Raw genomic sequence first — 16,013 nt, forward strand, 5'->3', positions numbered from 1 at the left:
AATTACATTCAGCAGTACACTTATTAAAATAATAAAATTCTTACATTATTAAAAATATACAGTATTTATTTTAAATATAGGTTTCAGCAAAATAAATCCAAGCAACAGAATATTTTTTAAAATTAATCTTTCTTTCACCCATTACTGCTTTTATTTCTTTTATTTATGAGTACTTTCAGGGAAATTTTTTCCTCTATTAAAAGTCATTAATAAAATTAAACAATTCTTTTTTAAAAAAAAAAATTCTGATGAATTCTGATTATACTTAACAAAGAATAATAGTATGTGATAAAAAAATAATTTATTAATTTTAACTTAATTGATTCTTCAAAAAAGATTTTAAAAAATAATAAAACCATTAAAATTTATGCTGGATTGCTTTCATAACCTCATCTAATAACAACTATTATAATATTCAGAAAATTACGTAAAATTAATTTACTTTGTCACTGATACATATATTCATAACTATGTGAATAATATATTATTACTTGAAGACATACTAACACTCTAGAAACACGTCTGCATTATATATAAAACCCTTACAATTTTTTTTTGAATGGACATTTAAATTAAACAAAAAATAATTTGATAAAATACATTGGCATAAACACTTATCCTTTACATAAAGTTACATTTATCCTTTTTACAATATTTTCTATTCTACAGTGAACTTAATTCTTTTCTTAGGGTAATATTTAGAATAATATCTGTAATTATGACGACTCTTTTAATTCAATAATTGCAGACAAACTAATGTAAAAACAAACAAATTTTTCCATGTATGCAATCATATGTTAAAACTAATTCATCAGTCTACCCTGTCGACACCAGAAAGAAAGCTTCAAGGACTAAGGAAGTTGATGTTAATAAAACTGCTTAAAGCTTAATCAAAAGTGATTTTCTAAATGGTGCCCCAAAAAAGGAGGATCTCCAAAAATCTACCAATTAAAAGTATTTTATTCGACCTCCCAAGAGATACAAATTTTTATTAAGAGGCACAAACTCTGTTTATTTAAAATAAGTATCTAAAATCAGAACAAGATTAACAAGTTTGCAAAGTGCAAGTAAATAAAAAGACTATCAGGGCAACTTTCTAACAAACAAAAGCTTGTCTGTCAATTATTCTTCTTAGTATGTATTATTAGTCATATGTACTGCATAAAATTGTTAAATTACACTGGTCAACATGTTTTTTGTCTCACGAGTACCAATAGATGGATTTAATGCAGTTTTTTATCCTGTTTTCAAACATGTATTTGGAATTTCTCCACCACCCACTGTTTTTTTATTTTAATTTTTAAAAATATTTTAAAAAGTTTTTTCATCCATTTGTCCATTGTCAAGTAAAAGTTCCTAGAGCATAGTAAATATGATTGAACCAAATGAGCTAACTCAAAGGGTAGCGTTGCTACTGTTGTGCAGGTTCAGACATGTATAGACACGTACAAGTGTGATCTAGTGTAGCACATATTCATCAGAACGATGCCAGATGTGAGATAGTAGTGGACCAGTAAACACATTTTTGTGAGTGCTTTGTGTCTGAATTATTGTGCATTACATATTTACTACTTCATTTATTTTAATTAGTCGTTAGTTACAAAATGCCTAGTTTGTTTAAATCATCCTAACAATTTTTGTTATGTAGGTGGTAAAGTAACGCTCAAATCCCAAAGGTGAAACCTTACTCTCCATAAGTAACAAAGTGTTATGAACTTTATTTCGGGTGTAAATTCAGGGACCAATCAAGGGCATGGGCCTCACGTATCTGTTGTTTATCATGTTCTAGGCTTTTCACTGTATGGAAAAATGGCACATGCCACATGCCATTTGCTATTCCTATGATTTGGAGGGAATCCAAAGATCACTCTTCTGACTGTTATTTCTTCTTAACAAACATTAAAGGGATTATGTTAAAATCAAAACATAGAGTGGTGTAAGCTAATTTTCAATCTGCAATGAGACCAGCTTCACACTGTGAAAAATTTCCAAAGCCTCCAGAACATGTGCCATTAGATGAAGAGAACTCAGAGTCTGATGGAATAAGTTACAGTAAGAAACAGATTCTGGTGAAACAATTTTTGAACAAAATAGTTCATCTGAGCCTCAATTTCTGAGCCTCATTTACAGACTCAAGAAAATTATAACCATCTCATAGAAGATTTAAAGTTACCCAAAATGCAGTCTGAAATGCTTGCTTCCCGGCAAAAAGGATGGAATTTAAAAGATATGTACTTATTGTAATCGTCATTCTGAATTTAAAAACTATTTTCCTGAAGAAAATTGCCTAGCGTTTTATAACGACATTTCTTCTCTTGTGGACACACTTTGTAATGAACATAACCCAACAGAATGGCGCTTGTTCACCGATTCATCTAAAGTTAGTTTAAAAGCTGTGCTTCTACATAATGGCAATAAATTCCTGTGGTTCAATCTTCTAGTATGAAAGAAACACATGAAAACTTTAAATTTATATTGGAGAAGCTTCAATATGCAGTGTATGAATGGAATGTTTGTGGTGATTTGAAGGTAATTGCACTTATTCACAAGGTAATGCTGCTTGGTTAAACAAAGTACTGTTGTTTTTTATGTGAATGGGATGTAGGAACAGAAAAAACAATTTCATTAGAAATGATTGGTCTAAACGCGAATCACTCATTCCTGAATAAAAAAAATGTGAAACATGACCCATTGTGTAATACTAAAAATGTGTATGTACCTCTGTTACATATAAAACTTGGATTAAGGGAGAATTTCGTCAAGGCCACGGACAATACTCCTGGTTTCATTTACTTAAAACAAAAGTTTCCTAAAATTAATGATGCAAAAATTAAAGTATGAATATTTGTGGGTCCACAAATACGTTCTCTAATGCATGATGAAAAGTTTGAGGAACTACTGAATCCACTGGAGAAAGCAGCTCGGCAAGCATTCAAAAATGTTACTCAGAGTTTTTTTGGGAAATCGAAAGGTGGAAAATTATCATGTATTGTCATCTTAAAACATCTTGGTTGTAATAATGTCCTTAAAAAGTACACTTCCTGCAGCACTCGCACCTAGATTTCTTCCCAGAAAATCTTGGTGCAGTGAGCAATGAGCATGGGGAACACTTTCATCAGATATCAGCTATGGTATCAAGGCAAATGGAATCCTAATATGGTGGATGATTATTGTTGGACCATCAAGAGAAATGCTCCACAGGCGAAATATAGAAGAAAATCATCAATTCTTACTAAGTGAGTCAAATGTCTGAATATTGTGTAGTTAAGAATGTAGAAAGTATTAAAATGTTTGAAATTACAAATGCCTGTCTCTAGAAACCTTGTGTGATGGGAAAAAACCGATATCATATTTGAATTCAGGAGAAGGAATACTATCAGAATCACATATTTTTTTCCTGAGACAAAAACATATTCTTTTTTGTTCTCCAGTGTTATTGGATTATTTTGTAGACAGTTTTTGCTATAATCCATATTCTATAAATATTATAAAAATATACATTAAACAAATAATATGTCAAGATATTTGATCAGATGAATTCAGTAATAACTTATGATGTTTCTTAATATGGTTTCTTAAATAGCGTTTCTGTTTAAAACACTTATTTTCAACACCACAATACAGACAAGAAAATGGTTTATCATCAGAGTGTATAACAAAATGTCTTATGAGTTCACTACGCACACGAAATGCTTTCCCGCATTTATCGCATATGTGAGGTTTCTCGCCTGTATGGGTCCTTGTATGAATAATTAGTTCTTGACGACGACGAAAACGCTTACCGCACTCCATACACATGAATGGTAACACGTCTTCATGAAGTTTGTTATGAACATATAGCGACGCTTTAGACTTAAACATTTGACCACACGTAGAACAAACATAAGGTCGTTCACCGGTATGAGTTCTTCGATGATCATCACGTGTGGCTCTATTAGCAAACTTTTTATTACATAAATCACAAGGTACAGTCCTGAGACGTTCATGAACATCACGAAAATGTCTAGATAGACCGCTCCTATCCCTAAATGATTTTCCACACTCATGACAAGAAAATGGCCTTTCATCGCTATGAATTCGAGAATGTCGCACGTAGCTGTCTTTTGATTTGAAATTCTTTTTACATACATTGCATGTATGTATTTTTGCCACTTTCATATCATTAAGAAAAAGGAAATTGTATACGTCATCTGCTTCATTATTAACTCCCTCTTTATCACACTTCTCACTATCACTACAGTCAATATCACAATTGACAATACTTTCAATAGTCGCTTCTGAGTTTTTAACAACACTATGCAATTTAAAATGACGTTTCAAATCATAATTTCTTTTAAATTGTTCTTTACAAATGTTACAAGAGAATATTTTCAAACCAATTTTCCTCTTCAGCCTGTTTGACTGAATCGAATGTCGAGTCGCATAAGTACACTCAGTCTGTGTTTCGGTCTGGCAATATTCTTTGAATGAATCGACTGACCTGTAAACAAATTGGCCATCATTTGTGTCACTTATTTCATTCATATTTTTAATAACTGGCCATCACCAAATAAGCATAACTACAATATTTTTTAATCGTTTGCTTTTTTACATCTTATATATGAGAATTCCAGTAGAAAATATAACATGGATTTATTAAATATAACACTATTTCACTTTTCCTACAGACTGCCCTTGACCAAAACCATAATTAGTATAAACAAAAATAAATGGGTAAAGTTATCAAAGTAGAACTAATTGAAATTTTCACAAAAGAAAAACATAGAATACAGGAGGAAATTCAAGAAAATACACATACTTTCTCACCATAATTAACCTATCATAATTTAACTAATTTTTTTCAAGAATACTGTACAAACATACTTGGCAACATCATAACTTCAATATTTTATTTAGATAAAATCATGCCAATTGAAATGTTATTTATTACCTATATAATCTCCAATTTAAATTTCAAATTTTAACTCGCGGATTTACATAAATGAACAAGCAATGAACAGGTTTGTTACTTACATGTCAAATTATTTTTTTAAAAATTTAGACAAAATAAACACTGCCGCTGTTTAGTATCAGTAACATTTTAAATATATAAGACCACAATGCAGAATAGTAATGCCTTTGGCAGCATTGATACTCAGTACCTGTATATGCTTTTTAAAAACATACTATAAGCTATTTTTTTCGGACACCAGATTACTTGATAAAATAAATACTACAAAATTTATCCTATCCTACCAAAAACTCATATATTTTTGGAACGAGGTTTTACGAACCTCTTATGAGTTCCAGGGCAACTTATGTATGTGTAACAGAAAATATTTTTATAGGTGTGCATTGGATTATTGTAATAATAGGTGGTAAATAAATAAATAATTTTTTTTTTATTGGATTATAGCGATATAATTATGGTAGTAGTATTTTTAATCTTATCATACTTTTAAAAAGTTTGTAATCACTACCTACCAGGATTGTTTGGAAAGTTCTCAGCCTGACACAAAGATTGTACAAGTATAACCAAAAGACTGATTTTTGTAAAGTATTTATCCTTTAGATGACGCGTACATTCAGTTGCTATTTGTGACTATCAAGTAAAGCAAACAAGTTTTGATATTTTCTGAAATATAATAAAATTGAGTTTATAAAATGTGAGTTGTTAATAAGTACTTGTTTTAAAAGGTTTAACCCTGATAGATATAAAAAAGAGTTAGATTTCATTTTAAAGTATTCTTCCCCTTAATTTTAAATTGTAAAAAAGTGATATCCTGAACTTAAATGTGGTCGTACATCCATTCATACTGATGAATCCTCAGGATGCCCAAAAACTGTCACAACCAACAAAATCATTATAAAATTCCACAATGCTGCATTAAATGACTGAAACAACGTTGAGCTTTTTGACATTGCAAACATCTCGACAGATTTGTCAACTAGTTTACTGAATGTTTTGGGTACGAAAAAACTTTCTGGTAAATCGATGTAGTGTTTTTTAAAGTCAAAAAAAAAACTCTGACTGAACACTTTTCAAGGGTGTTTAGACTTATTAAATACAATTCTGCTGAGTTTCATTGTGTTTTATAACAATGGATTAACCATTATGGATTATACCCAGATACCAAATTAGTAGATGGGAGCAGGTGAAAGTGCACAAAGAAAGTGAAAACAGTTCTATCTGCTAGAAAAGTCATGGCTATGATTTTTTTTGAGGATTTTCATGGTGTGGTGCTTATAAACTACCTGGAAAGAGACAGGACTATCACTGAGGAATATTGAGGTGGACCAATTGAAGGATGCTATTCAGACTTAATGTCCACATCTGGCCAAAAAAAAAATGCTCTTTCACTATCATAATGCACCACACACATATCCTGGGTTGTTGCTACAAAACTTCACGATCCTTCAAAATGCTTCTACATGTCTAATATTCACTGATTTGATTATCATTGACTACTTCCTTCTCCCAACCCTGAAGAAACAGCTTACTGGATGAAGATTCACTTCAAATAATGAGGTCACTGCTTAGACAATCACTTATTTTGCATAGCTGGAGAAACCACATTATACTTAGGGTATTAAAAGTTGGATAGTCATTGGTCAAAATGCATTTAATTACAAAATGACTATGTTGAAAAGATTCTAAAAAATGTGTTTTCTTTGTCAGGCCAATAACTTTCTGAACTACCCTCATACAACTGCTTCTAGTGTCCTTAGCATTATGTACATTTTATATTAAAATATTAGAAGGACTGGATTTACCCAATAAGCAACTCACTAACAACCCAATAAAGCCGCTAGCTTGAATTTGTGTGAAGAGTATCTCAAAAATCCTTTGTAGATATGGCTTCCTCCCTTATCATAGAAATTTTCTTACAGTTCTTCAACAAATTAAATTAAATTTTCAATGACTGAATCCAGATTCAAGAAATATGTAAACGGAAAATAAATCATTGACTAAATTACTTCTAAGTATTAACAGAACTATTTAAAAGTTTTCCTTATAAAAAAAGCCGTAAAAGTTTTTCTTTTCAACATAATTTTTTTTTCTTTTCAACAATCTTATAATAATTAAATAATACCTAAACAAACATAAAAAACACATTCTTGAATCCTAAAATAATTGTATAATATATTATGTATGTATTCTCTCCCTTCCTTTAAAAGTACGAAATTGAATTATAAATTTATTAAAACTACTCAAATTTTACTATAAATAAATTACAATTAATGCTAAGCAGAAGGTGAAATATTGTTAAGAACACTAAAAAGAACTACACAATGAAAGCAATTTATCTAACAAACAAGAGAAACAGTGCTTTGGTACGTTATGAAAACTCTAAGGTAGTAATAAATCAAAGATAAAATAATTAACCCACAAAGATAATACTTCTTTTAGAAGCTATGAAAATTCTGTTTATTCTATTTATTTCTTAATATTCCTGGGTACAAATGGACAAATATTTAAATGGATTAGTGAAAAATAACTAAAAATTAGATATATTTTATTATACTTAGAACTGGATATCCCTAATTATTCTTCACTGCTACTTCTCTAATGCAAATATACCCAGTTTTTTGCATATAGACCACACAAACAATCTTCTTTAACATTACACAGTAATGTCCTAATCTTGCCCTAATTCTAGAATGTTTTGTAGTAATTCAACTGGATTTTCATCATCACTTCATTATATGAGTCGCTAAAATTATCACTTTTGCTATCTCTTTTGAACAAAATACCATAAACTTTCACCGTCATTGAAACAGATCTAACATTAACTTGACCATGCAAAAAACATGCACATGTATATGTATATAGCCATATGCAATACAAACACATACACCACAAACAAATTAATAAAACACATTACAAACTAATTAAAATAAAATGATTATATATATCAATTTCAATCCTGCATAAATTGTATACACAAAAAATTTTTAATTAGGCAAATGAAGCAAAATCTACTGGCTGCACACATAAATAAAAAAGTAAATTAATAATCAGCAAATGGTATGGGTGTCATTTTGCAGACATAAAACGTGTAACTCTAATTAATACTTTTTTAGAATATAAAACAAATTAAATGTTCGTATAAGTTTTCTGATAAATTAGATATTAACAATACAAAGAATACACAGATTAAAACTAGAAGGGAATGATATTTATGAACAAATTATTTAACAGTTTCTTGGAAAGAAAACCAAGAAACTAGTGACTACCTAAAACATTCAGCAGAATATTATTTATATTCATATTTGGACAGGAAAATATGAAATCCACCATCCAATTTACTAAATGTCATTGAAATAGAAATTACTTATGATTAAAAACTAATTTTATTATTCACCTTTAATTATTTTAAAAAAAAGTTAGTGTTAATTCACTTATAAAAGTATGACATAACACATTGATTTATATTAACAGTGGCTTAAATATTCTAAATTCAGTTCAATAATTAGTAATTTCAGCAACATCCTTGTAAATGGATTAGAATTCAATATGATGTCTTGAATTTTTTTCCATTATATATCAAATTTTAGATTAGAGCATAATTAAATTTTTTGTTGTCAAATAAACACGCTCATTCAAGCATAAAGAATTTTTTTTATTACTGATAGTCATATTACAATTAAAATAAGTTGAATTGAAACCAATTATGCATAAATTTCTATTTATATCATAAATAATTGATTATATTGAGGGTGTAGATGCTATAAAAGTAATTAAACTATAAGATATCTGTTAAAATATAGAAATAAGAATTGTTCTCAGTATTACAGTTTTTGACAGCCTAAAGGTATAAACCTTTTGACTGATACTTTAATTTTACTAAAAAGTATTCCACAATTACTAGTAACATTGAAGATGTGATGCAATAATTTATTAAGTACAATACTCTCAGTAAGGATATTTAGAAGAATTTCACTTAGGAAGCAGGATAACAATCAACTTCAAGGATAGATTACAAGGTTCAAGGAAGTATATAAAGAATCTGCAACACAAAACTTATACATAAAAGCTGTAAAAACTAATTTCATAATTAATTCATATAGATCTAATATTAGGATTGTAATTAATGCACATACCCAAGTGGCATGGATTGCTATGATCAAACCACTAAATGCTATAAATATGCAGTCAACTACTTAATAGAATAGTGTACTCTACATTTTAAATTTAATAATCAGAAAAAGTGAATAACTGCTAAACATTTAAATATATTGTTGGCATATTTTCCTTTTGTTGTATTCTTTTAGTAAACAAGACACTATTTTTATACATATTTAATTATAAAAAACATTAAGTTGGAAGGAGTATAGTTATTATAATCCCCAAAACTATAGAATGCCAATAATCAAGTATAAATAAAAACACAGTCTCACAGGCCTCATTTGCATCACATATGATACCTCAAACAAGGAGGTATCAATTTCAAATTACAAGTTCCAAATTACAATGAATATAATGGTGACCCAAAATCAGCACAAAAAAAGTTTGGATGCAATTAATTTTTACCTAAATCTGATATATAGAAAAGGGTTTACTGAAATTAATGCAGACCGGTAGCATGCCCAGAGTTCAAGCAATTGAAGGTAGTAGCCATTTTAAAACCAGGGAAACCAGCAAACTTACCTAAGAGCTACAGGCCTATAGCATTGCTATCAGTGACATATAAATTACTAGAAAGGCTTATCTACAACAGAATCTGTCAGAGGATATATGATGTTATACCAATTGAACAAGCAGGCTTTAGGCCAAAACGAAGTTGCACCAACCAAGTTCTCTCGCTCACAATGCACATTGAAGTGGGGTTCCAAAGAAATCTTGAAACCACTGCTGCATTCGTTGATTTATCAGCTACTTACGACACTGTCTGGAGAGAAGGCATGATTTGTAAGGTCCTCCATGTAATCCCATGCAAACTAACAGCTTGCCTCCTTAATAACATGTTGATTGACAGGATGTTCTAAGTTATCAAGGGATCCGATATAAGCTCACCAAGGAAACTCAAGAACGACCTGCCACAAGGGTCGGTACTTGTGCCTCTCCTTTTCAGCCACTATGTTGCAGACATGCCAGAGACAAGATCTAAAAAGCATGGCTACGCCGATGACTGGGTGCTAACAATAAAATGTAGATCGTTTGAAGAGTCGGAGGAGATCCTGATGGCTGATCTGGAGAAACTGGGAAGATACTTCCGGAGATGGCGCCCCCAACCAAATGCTAGTAAAACAGAGGTGTCATGCTTCCATCTGAGTAACAAGTTCACTAATAGGGAGCTTAAAATTCTATTCGAGAAAACATGGCTCTTTCACATTAAGATACCAAAATACCTAGGCGTGACACTTGACAGAACGCTTTCATTTAAGGAGCACCTAATGAAAACTGCAGAGAAATTGAAAGCGAGAAACAACATTATACATAAGCTCTGTGGAACAATGTGGGGGCATCGGCTTCCACTTCTACACATCGGCTCTGAACCTGGTCTTCTCAGCTGCTGAATATTGTGCGCCAGTGTGGCTTAACAGCCCTTATGTTCATAGAATTGATGCTCAACTTAATAACACTATGAGAATGATTGCCGGGGTTATCAGGTCTACTCTCATGGAATGGCTACCGGTATTGAGCCACATACCACCCCCAAACCTGCGCTGTATGAACGCTCTTGTAAGAGAGTACAAGAAGACTATGGACAATCAAAACCAATACATGAGGACATTGAAGATGCCAATCGTGGCCGCCTTCGATCTAGAAAGCCATCTATCAAAACAGCAATTGCTGCCACAGAGGACAGATTTAACTTAACTGATGCCTGGTATCAAAAATGGGACCACAAAGCAGAATAACCAAATCCCATGTATTACTCAAAGGCCGCCGGGTTTTGACTTGCCACGTAAGACATGGTTAATGCTAAACAGAATACGAACTCAGCAAGGTAGGTGCGCCGATTTCCTGTATAAATGGGGTAAAACACTGACGCCCCTTTGTGAGTGTGGTGAAAATCAAACTGTTAAACACATCACAGAAGTTTGCCCAAGGAAAGCTTATGAAGGGAATCCTGAAGATTTCCTGATGGTGATTCCAGAATCAGTAGCATATATTAATTTGTTAAATCTTTGTTTGTAATCAGTATTGTGTTTTGGTGCCATACGCTAAATAAATAAATAAAAAAATTTAACAACTAGACTTTAAAAATAGTCTACCTTCCAAGATATCCAGAAAGTAAAAATAAGAACAGACTGCACACCGTACAATTAAACTTACTCTTTTAATCATAAGTTTTTACTTTTTAAGCTTTTTTAATTTATGTTTTAATCATAAGTACATTTTAAACAAATACATCTTTTATTAGGATTGGAACAAAATAACACACTATATAGATAATGTTTTTAGAAGATATATTATAAATATAAAAAAACAAATTGTAAAATAAAAAATAAATATGATTAAAGTCCACATTAATTATTTAAATATTCAAAACATATGAAATAATATTAAAGCAAATACATTAAAGAATTACTAGAAAATAATTCACAATTCAGATGATACTACTGAAAATTATTTTGAGCACATATACAGGCTACACTTTGTACATGTTGAAAGGGATGCAGAAAAATCAGGACTTATTATTTTTTAAATAGTATTATTCAAAATTTCATAGATTTCTACCAATGAAATTAATAGTAATGGGAATATTTTTAAAATGGTCTGTAATTTATTAAAAATGATAATGGTAGTATAATAAGGTCCTTTCTGGTAAACCAAAGTACTGTGTTAAGTTATACAAAAACAGTTCTGTTGTCAGTTCCATTAAGTAACCTAAGTTAATGACAAATTAAATTTTATCCATAACATCTTGAAAATCACTCAAAAATTAAGACATATATAGCAATGTAATAATGTTTTTTTTTTTTTTAATATAATAAATAACTCAAAATCATAACTTGAAATTATCTTATTTAAGAAAGTACTTTCCCAAGCTTCACTAGTTTTTTAAAAGTTTTTCAAGAAAACATCAATTTTTTTGGCCTAAATTTTTAATAATTAGAAAAGGGTCTTATTTCTAATGAAATTTTTTTTCTCAATTGAACTTTTTAGTATGTATTCAAAAAATAGGAAAAGCATGATCATAAAATAAAAGTATGTAAACGGTAATTGCTTCTATAATAGCACATAAGTATGTGCATGCACACACAAATTAATAAATACAGAAGGTCCATTAACAGAATGAAATTTTATTAGGAAGAAACCAGAGTATGACATAAAAAAGAAAAAGACAAAAAACTAACATTAAAATTTTGTTTATATATGAATAAACTTGGCTTTTTTTTACAGCCACTGTACAGTACAGAAAATAATAGAGCTCCTTAACCAGCTTCAGATCATAAAAAAATAAGGATGGCCAATACTAGAATATCAAGGTTGAAATATTACTCAAGGGACTCAATCTGATTCTCACCATTGAGGATCTAACAATTAGAAAAAGGGATGGTTGAAAAAAAAGGACGGTCTACCAATTGCGTTATTCACTGTCTTGGCCAGGAACCAGTCTTCTCTTAACAAGCCAAAAGTAAACAAATTAAGAAAGTCAATTACTGGAGTAATTCCTGTGATAATCAGAAAGTATCTTAAGTGAATTGGGGCCAATAGGCTGCTCCATCTGTTTGTGCAGCGAGTGTTTCCTAGATTGTCGATCAAGATGAAAACCTACCAACATAGTATTGGTCAGAAAACACAGTATCAAGGAACCAATGACATTAAAATATAACTTGAATGACCAGACCTCACTCAAACTATTCAAACTTTTCCAAGAAAGACAAGCACAAATCATGTCTGTGTAAGCCATCTTATAACACAGCTGATCACTTCTCTTTTTATTTTCTGTTTAGCTTCTGGAACCACCATAAGGTGTTACTTCAGACGATGAATGAGGATATGTATGAATGTAAATGAAGTGTAGTCTTATACAGCCTCAGGTTTACCATTCCTGAAATATTTGGTTAAGTGAAAGAACCACCAAAGAATATCGGTATCCATGATCTAGTATTCAAATCCATATAAAAGTAATTGCCTTTACTAAAATTTGAACCTTAGAACTCTCGACTTTGAAATCAGTTGATTTGCAATGATGAGTTCACCACTAGACCTACCTGGTGGGTTACAGAGCTGATCACTAGTATACTTAAAATCTTTATTATCAGATTTCAGCCAAATCTTCTAAAAGCTGTGAGAGATAATACTTTATATTACAAAATATGTAAACACAATTCAAACACATTTTTTTTAAACAAAGAAATGTGCAGTTTAAAAAACTGCATATTTTAATGTGCTATTTGTATTTATGTTAAAGTCAAGAAATAGTTGCACCTACCTAGTAGCAACTTCAGGAGTCTCAGTTGTTGGAGTAACTTCATTGTTAACTGTAGATGTAGAAGGTTCAGAAGATTCTGATTGTAATAAATTACTACAACTAGTAATAACTGTCAATGCGACAGGAGTTTCACATATGTCAATATTTGATACTCTTGGTAACTCGTCTTCACATTTTACCTACAATGAGATATTAAAAAAACTCAGCAAAAACAAATTTTAACAGAATAAAAACAGTACAAGCCTATTTATACAAGGGTAAATCCATTTGAAATATCCCAAAAAAAAATAAGCTGGTTGCTTGACCAATTCCAAAAAAATTGAAACTTACCCACTTGTTTTCTACATGTTTCAGGACCTTAAAATTATTATTTTTTTTAAATTTTTTATTTAAGCAGTTTATCTGTGACGGCCATTTTTGTTACAGTGTGCACACCTATTTTTGTGATTGTAAGGGTTTGTAAAAAGAATCAAAACTAAAAAACTATTGGTCATGGAAGGATGAAACAAAAAGCTGTTTAATCATATTTTTTCAAGGTAAAAGATTGGTCCAGTGGTTTATTTACCTCCCTCTCTTCTTTCTATGAGAAAATTATCAATAAAGTTGAACATGAGGAACAATTTAATTTCACTTTTGATAATTTTTCAAGAAGCAAGGGAGGCATACCAGTTTGAATTATTTTTTCATATGTAGGTATGTGTTAGTAGTTTTACCATAAATAATATTAATGGTGAAATACTTACTAAATTTTTATGAATTTTTGAAAACTACTTTTTTTTAAATTCAAATTTTGGCTTCAATTAACTCTGATGGGGCTGGTGATAAAAATCTCAAATTTGCACAATTTACAGTATTTTTGTAGATGTTTATGGTAAATAAAAAAAGTTTCTTTTACCAATCTTTTACCTTGAGAAAATATGATTAAACTGCTTTTTGTTTCATCCTTCCACGATCAATAGTTTTTTTAGTTATAATTTTTTTCGTAAAACCTTACAATCACAAAAATAGGTGAATTTTTGTTTAAAAATTTAAAAAAATGGTGAAAAAAATAGGTGAATTTTTATTTTTGTTTAAATAAAAAATTTAAAAAAATAAGTTTTAAGATCCTGAGACATGTAGTAAACAAGTGGGTAAGTTACAATTTTTTTTGAATTGGTTGAGCAACCACCCTTCGGTCCAAATGGACCGAATTTCTGGAATTCCAGCAAATGGACTGACCCACAAGTAAAGGGAGCATGCATCTTTAGGAAGCTGCATACCTTAAATTAATAATATTTATACAGAACGATCCTGGAGGAAAGGAAAGTTTTTGGAAACTGATTCTAGAGTTTGAAATAAGGAAAAACGTTCATACAAACATATGTCTGAAAATGGCTTATCGAGTTACAGCTAGCGAAAAATTTCACCTGAATCTCAGTTTCAACAGTGAAATGTGATCATACTGAAATTTTTAACATGCTATATAAGAATAAACTTGATGGTTTTTATGTTTTTGACCTGAAAAATCAAATAAAACAGGTCACAGAACTGTATCACCTGTAGTTTTCATGATATCAAATGTAAAACAGAAAAATTTGGTGACAAAAGACACATTTTTTTTTTTTTTTGGTTTGAAGTACAACAACTTTGAAAAATAAAAACTTTGACTAATAAAAACTTAAATTTTATCAAAACGTTTAGAGAATTTAATACTGGGAAAATTGAAGTAATTGTCTATGAATAAAGCTTTTATTATTAAAAACAAAACAGAAAAATGTATGAATTTGTAAAAATTAAGAACAGCTGTCTAGTACAATAAATTTAGACTTTTGAAAAATTAGGTTGGCAACACCTACTGCATGCTTCAAAATATTAATTAATTTGAATATTACTTACTGTTGTCATAAAATTGTAATATGTGTTAATAATAAATGTTGGGCAATTTAGCTATTTTTGACATTTTGAGTGTTAATTATTTTTAGAATCAAGTGTTTTTGAGTTTGGTGTAGATTAAACTACCAGCATTTTTTCAGTTTAATCTGAATTAAAAAAAAAATCCCTTTTGACATGCCGGAAGGCGGAGGTAGATTTCACCAGTGCTAACTAGGGGATAAAAAAGATTTCCACCTTAAAGTTAAGAAAAACTTCAAATTTACTCATTATGAGAATGGTTACGTGTGAAAAAACGTTTCACATGTTTAACATACAACAAGCCCCATCTTCTTACAATTTCAGCAACATTTTGGTCTTCCCTTGCTGTAAGAATTGGTCATATCAAAAATCATCTCAGAAAAAAGTTTTAGGTAATGTTTAGAGGATTAACGACTACTTTAAACCGATTCGATACTGTGCCTATTAAGCAAAGTATGATTATTTTTTGTCTTTGAAACCTCATTTTTTCCACCCCCTGGGCCAATGGTTAGTGACATCAAAAAACTTTACTTATATAGGTTTTAGGTCCTTATCCAAAGAATAGTAGGAACTTTCGACAAATTCGATATTTTACTTGATAAGAAAGTTATAGTGATATTTTGTTTTTTTTTTAAAAGTGACCCCTCTTTCCACCCCCATGGTCCAATTTTTTCCGTTAATGAACTAGACTGAAATTTTGGGGCGACTTATTTTTAAGGAATAATTTGAAAGTGATTGGTGCAAAATTACGGT

At 30.4% G+C, this 16,013-nt stretch overlaps 1 protein-coding gene across 5 annotated transcripts in view; it reads right to left on the reverse strand.

Moving 5' to 3' along the window:
- LOC142324868 (uncharacterized) overlaps positions 1-16,013 on the reverse strand; it is a 119,022-nt gene that overhangs the window by 69,411 nt on the left and 33,598 nt on the right. For all 5 annotated transcript variants that reach the window (XM_075365938.1, XM_075365936.1, XM_075365939.1 and 2 more), the window contains exon 5: positions 13,371-13,549. In XM_075365938.1, the coding sequence (XP_075222053.1) occupies positions 13,371-13,549 (179 nt within the window). The remainder of the gene's footprint in view (positions 1-13,370; positions 13,550-16,013) is intronic.

This window comes from Lycorma delicatula, chromosome 5, assembly GCF_047948215.1.
Source record: "Lycorma delicatula isolate Av1 chromosome 5, ASM4794821v1, whole genome shotgun sequence".
Classification (NCBI taxonomy): domain Eukaryota; kingdom Metazoa; phylum Arthropoda; class Insecta; order Hemiptera; family Fulgoridae; genus Lycorma; species Lycorma delicatula.